We start from the raw sequence: 6,247 nt of genomic DNA, 5'->3' as shown, positions 1-6,247 counted from the left end.
AAATTTTAGCATACGTGATAAAAATGATTTTGAAGGATGAAATAATGACATTTTAGAAGTATAAAGGTAAACCAAATATTTCGAAAAGTATAGTAACTAAAATGAATGATGTTTAGAAGTATAAAACTACAACAAAATGAATCCAAATATACAAACTCCAAAATAATATCCACAAGACCTAATAACATAAAAGAAAAGCCAAATTATGGTGGTACTTTCAATTTCTAACTTGAAAGTGTACAATTGAGACCCACATTTTAAAATGGTGAAAATTGAACTTTTAAACTTACCCTAGTTTGAAAAATTGAAGCCCCAAATGATGAAAATTGACTAGCAACCTTCAAAGATTGTTAAGATTTTTACAATTGTACAAGTTTAAGAATTTGACATGTAATTGCAACTTTACAAGTACTAAAGGTGATTTTTGCAATTTGGCCTATTAATAATTTATTTTTGTGGGAGAAAATAATATTAAAACAAAAGAACATATGGATAAGTAATGATTTTAGTCCTAAACTGACTTAAAAAATCACATCCTCTTCCTTTTCCCAACTTTCGGACTTGAGTTTGTTTATTTGCTCAGGAGCCAGTATCAACACTCACCATGAACCAAAAGTAAACAATTCTCTAGCTAAGTTAAGAAAGAAATAAAAATTAAGAGTAACTTAAACTTCAATATGGAAGGTGTTTAATGCATGGTAATTCTAAAAACAGAGAAGTTTATACAGACTGTATTCCGAGGCCTAAGAAGAAAGACAAAAGGGGTTATTCAGCCAGCGATACCATTCTATTGAGTTAATTTTAAATTTAAAAAAACTAACACAATAAGATATTGGTAGGGCGATTCAATTGCACCTGACTTGAGATGAACATTATGCAGTTATTCTTGAGCGCCCCTTTGCAATCCTTCGAGCAATAACTTTCCGTCCTCCCTTGGTTGCTTTGCTGTTCAAAGATAAACGAGTGATTTCTAATGCACATTATGAGTCTTTTTTTTTTTGGTTAAGAATGCACTTATGTAATGATTTGTTACATTCCCTTCTAAAGCTAATCTAGCCAGCCAAACTAATTTTTGTAGGGTGGTAACTTTTTTTTCTTTACTCCAAACAACCAATACAGATAAACTAGTTACATTAAGGAAGTTGGACAACCTATGATGCCACTTCAGGGTTGAAAGTAAATTATGGCATGAAATGTTGGCATTCATGATAATAAGTCAGATTTTTCTTTTTCCAACGGGAAATTTGGTTGTAAGCTAGGTACTTGTCCTTCCAACTATTTTTGTTTCCCATTGGGTAAAAATCAAAAGAGTAGTTCAATCTTTTGGCCGCTGGCTAATGTAAGAATTGACTCCAAGCTTCATAATTGAAAACATGCGTGAGTTTCTAAGCGTAGTGGTTGGTTGGTATACACATTCCAATTTCCAGGCATATTTTCTGATAGGTGGATTATCCAGTTTTGTGATAATCCACCTATGCCTATTGGGAGTGTTTTTGCACCCATTTTTTTCACTTCATTCATTAATGAAGTTCCTCATGTTTCTTCCACGAAAAAAGAACTTTACCACAAAACTTAATAGGGCATGCTTAAGGAAAGAATAATGTTTATTTGCAAACTATAGATAGTCCTTTCTAAAAACATTACATAAAAGAATATACATGCAGAAAAGCCAATGGAGAGATACCGAGCAAAAAAACCATGATTCCTTTTTCGCCTGATGGTGCTAGGTTGAAATGTCCTTTTAGGAAATAAGAGCATCGGTTCTTGTGTTGAAGAAGCATCTCCTGCAGAAACAAAGAATTATGCCTTAATTTTGAAAAAATAATAATACAAAAAAGCAATGAAGATTAAAGTATCATCCGAGTCCACAAAATTGTTATCTACAAAGCTCCATTTAATGAAGGGAATCCATACATCATAACTCGGACAGCTAGTCACAGGAAGGTTAAGATAATCACAAACTACCAAAACTAAGTATTTATTTACTCGGGTGTGCAACTTGAAGTGCACCTCCATCAAGAATGCTAAAGAGAGATTTCTCCCAGAAAGGCTGAAAATGAGAGCTTTGACACCTACGGCCTCCCCTCATAAGCAACTCAAAATAACACAATGTTTAGTACCCGGACACAAAAACTACAAAAGAACAGTAAAGATTACTATACTATACTGCAATATTGGTAAAAAAATTACAATGTAATAGAAGAGAGTTACTTGTCTCTCAAAGTTCCACAAAGGACACTACCTAAATTCTTCATAACGTCTAAGATCCTTAACACACTCTATTTATAATCAAGACACCCCTTGCTAATTATTACTAATATCATGCTAATCTTGCCCATATACCCCTAAATAGTATCTCTCACATCACCCCACCTTTTAAAGGGACCTTGTCCTCAAAGTGTGCTTATGAAAACATAAAGACAAAATCAGGCAATAGTGGAATGATATACAATTTTTTTACAACAAAAAAAACATAATTTAATACACATTTACAAAATTAAAATTGAAAACAGATGGTTAGCACTCCGACAATCGTGAGAAATGGAAGGTGGCGAGTGGCTGAGGCACAGACATGGTAGATGGTATTGATGATCGATGGCATTTGCTTGCGAACATGTAATGATTAGCATTGTTAACTTGCTCGATAGTGATGGTCGAAAGTGTGGGTGAAGAGCAAAATACCATGCAGTTAGAGTAGTTCCTTCTGATGGGTATGGTATATCACGTCACCATAGTAGGTAAACTCCTGGGTTTAAGACAGAATAGGAAACCCAAACCGAAACCCAGCTTGTAAAACAATCTTGTTTTCTGACTTTGCAAATAGAATCAACCTCATCTCCATGGTTAAAATCCATCCCATAAAAACATAACTTACCTAACCCATGATTATGAAATAAGTACTCTTTTTCTTTTCAGTTTCTAACCTACCGGCTACCGTTCATGGATATCCACTTGAAAAAGAACCCTACCCTATTGTCTTCTTTGGGACTTCTTCTTTAGCCACACCTACACTTGTCGCCAAAAATGATTTACTTCAATGGTTCCTTCATGGTTGTCCCTCTATAATTTTTTTCATGCTCTCCTCATTAAACTAGCAGTGGCGCTTTGAACAACACTTGTGTTTGTTACTTCTTTCATCCGCCACCACATTTTTTCCAACCATTTAACCACCAGATAGCTTTTCCTTGCACATTACATTGTCTCTCCAACCATAACTTTGTCAGTAGGTTCTCCCTCCCCTTGCATCATTCTTCTTTCCTTCTCTTTTGCCTCATCAATTTGTTTACCCTTTAGTTATTTTATGTGTTCTCGGCTCGTATTGATGTCGTCAAGCCACAATTCAATAGCGCATATGATTTGATAGTTTCTAAACAAAGTTGTGGCTAATCTTTGATCCAATGGATTTTTTCTTACTCTCGTTTTCTATCATTACCTTGTTAGTTGGCATTCATTTTTGTTCTTCTCTTTCACTGTACACGTCTATGCTTCGTTGATTGAAACCTTAAAACTCTTTTTCATTCGAATCATCCAACTCCCTCCAAGCCCTCAATAATATCATGCAAAAACTTCTCTAACACAAAATTGAGCACTTCTAGATCCAAAGCTATGGACAAAATTGATGCTCCTAGAACAAATTCATACTTATAACAATTTGGTAGGAATAGACAAAAAAAAAAAAAAAAACACACTAAACATAAGTACGACTGTTGTACCCGGCTCTTTAACTTGATTCTTCCGTTATACACTAATCTCTGTATGATGTATTTTTAAGTTGGCATCAATGAGAGAATGAATAAAAATGAGAAGATAAAAACTCACTCTTCCAACAGCTTTCTAAAACAGAAAATAGATACCATATGAACAAACTACACTGGCAAATTTTTTTCACAGGAACAGTTCTCAGAAATCCAAGCAACAGAGCCCATTACCAATCCCTAATAAACACTAGCAATAACTATATTGCAATTGGTAAATAAATTAAAATATAATAGCCTTTTTTAGAGGGCTACTTCTCTCCTAAAGTCCTACAAAGGACACTACCCAAATTCTTCTCACTGCCCAAGGTCCTTAATTACCCCTAATCCCTTACTAAAACTATACTAATCTTACCCATAAACCTCCAACTAGTCTCCCACATTTTGCCTACTTTCATTTATTGATACATCTCCCTGAGAAACACCAAATAAATCACCCTCCCAATTGCCATATTTTACCTACTCCCAATCCTATCATTACTTTGCTACAAAACACCTTTGCTTCAAGTGTAGATAAAGATTCTCCAATTTCCCTCCGGTTAGATATACCACAAAAAAATGAGTAAAAATAGTCCCCACCCCTTTGAACGAACGGAGAAAGGTGTTAAAGGCACACTTCGACATCTGTGGAAAGAGATCTCTTTTGAGCTCCCTTCCTTTTCCCATCTGGTCTTTGTGTTGTGGGGGAAAGGAAGGAAACATATATTTTAGAAGATCATTGGGCTAGGAAAAGGACATTCATTTATGCGTTTCCTTGGTTATATCATTTGTCCTTCAAAATTCTTCAGGTATCTAAATTTTTGGTTTGGCCAGGGAGTTTTGTGTCCTTATCCTTTGGTTTTTTACACTCTCTCCAATAGAGAAACGATGAAGGTGATCTCAATTCTTACTTTAATAGAGGGTTTCAACTTATTGCATGGAGACAGGCTTACTCGTGTTTGGAGCCCTAATCCTTACAGAACATGGTTCACAGAATATTTTCCAGAACCGAAGTCAGATCCTTACAGAACAAGTAGATATCCTTCAGCATGATCAAAGTGACGCTGGCAGGCAAGTATCTGCACTGCCAAGAAGGTTCTCAAGATTAATTGAGCAGCCATTTCTGAAGCTTGAGTGACTGGCTAATAGTTTTGGCACCCAACACTTTCTCATAGCCTCAAAAGAGGCAAAAAGATATGCCGCTCAGAAACACTTGACAATCTCACTTTCACTTATAATTATATAAGTCAATTAATTGAAATTAGAAACTACCACAAAAAGATGCAGCCTGAAAAATCATGCTACTAACTCATACCAAACATTAACACGCAACAGAATCCACATACACTATAAATTGACTTTCAAAACCATTTCAAGCAGAGTAAGAAAAGAAAAAGAAGCATACCGTCAGGCAAAAAGAACCGGAGCGAAGGAAGCCCAAAAGGAAAGAAAATGCCTTCCGATTGGAGCTGCCTCAACGATTCGGTGTCATTCTGCTGCAAAGGATGAGCAGTCTGGTGCTTAGAAACTGAAGGAAAAAGCATCGGAGTAACTTCAACGCCATGGCCATGGGACAGAGCTTGGCTACCCCAAATCCTGTTATTCTGATGCGCTGAGCTTAATCGCAATCGATTCATCAAAGAACTTCCCGTACGAATAAGAAGTTTGGACGCCATTAGCAAAAGAACGAGCTCACTAACCCTTAGAAATAAAAGGTGGGCGTGGCAGTGAGGTTGGTGACAGTGTGCAGCAAAATGAAAAGTTGGTGTAGCTGCCGCTGGAGATCGAGGGAGAAGAAAGAAAATTCCCTGTGGGTTAGCGGCGGTGTGCGCTGTGGCGAAGGTGGGGTGGGGTGTGAACAGAAGTGCGAGGAACCGTAGGGTACATTTCCTTTTTCTTTTCATTTATCATCTTTTTAAAAGAAGAAAAAAAATCCTTTCTTCAAACAAACATAATTACCCAAATTTCTTGTATATTTATTTATTGTAAAAGAAAAAGAAAAAGAATTTAAATTTGAATTTAAATTTTAAATTTATATTTTAAAAACAAAAATAATAATAATAAATACATTTAAAAATAAATAATAAAAATAAAAGAGTTGTTTCCCTTCCAATTGTTTCTCAACCATCCATTTTTCTTGTCATCACTCTCTTACTTTCTCCCACTCTCTCACTTTCTTGCTAGTTTCTCGCACTCCATCTCATTATCTAAGAAAAAAAACAATGGACCTTGCCCTATAAAAAGAAGGAGAAGATTAAGAAAAGGGGAAGAAAAATAGATTCTTTTATTTATTATTTTGGGGACCGAAGAGGTGAAGAAAATAAAAAATAACCTTTGGCATTGACATGCTCGTAAGTTTTTCTTTTTATTCATGCTTGATGATATGCTTTAATTATTAACTGTTGTGTTAATCATTTTACAGTCATTTGACATCTTAATTTAATTATTTGCAACTTTTTTTTACTGAGCATTCTACTTTCCATTTTGTATTAATTTCTTTTATTTAGGGCATT

The 6,247-nt window shown here is 35.2% G+C and overlaps 1 protein-coding gene across 2 annotated transcripts; it reads right to left on the bottom strand.

The window, feature by feature from the left end:
* Positions 1 to 517: 517 nt before the first annotated feature.
* On the bottom strand, positions 518 to 5,641 carry LOC101210601. Of its 2 annotated transcripts, XM_031882633.1 has the most exons (4): positions 5,140 to 5,641; positions 1,685 to 1,784; positions 856 to 945; positions 518 to 743 (listed from the first exon to the last, which is right to left on the bottom strand). In XM_031882633.1, the coding sequence occupies exons 1-3, from the start codon at positions 5,636 to 5,638 to the stop codon at positions 873 to 875; spliced, it is 672 nt and encodes a 223-aa protein (XP_031738493.1). In that variant the 5' UTR covers positions 5,639 to 5,641; the 3' UTR covers positions 518 to 743; positions 856 to 872. The 2 variants fall into 2 exon arrangements, with proteins under 2 accessions (XP_031738493.1, XP_004141160.2); XM_004141112.3 differs by having other exon boundaries at positions 525 to 945; positions 5,140 to 5,640.
* Between the last annotated feature and the right edge of the window lie 606 nt (positions 5,642 to 6,247).

Source organism: Cucumis sativus, chromosome 3 (genome assembly GCF_000004075.3).
Source record: "Cucumis sativus cultivar 9930 chromosome 3, Cucumber_9930_V3, whole genome shotgun sequence".
Lineage (NCBI taxonomy): Eukaryota > Viridiplantae > Streptophyta > Magnoliopsida > Cucurbitales > Cucurbitaceae > Cucumis > Cucumis sativus.
The sequence above is the reverse complement of the archived record's forward strand: the minus strand, read 5'-3'. Positions and strand labels throughout refer to the sequence as shown.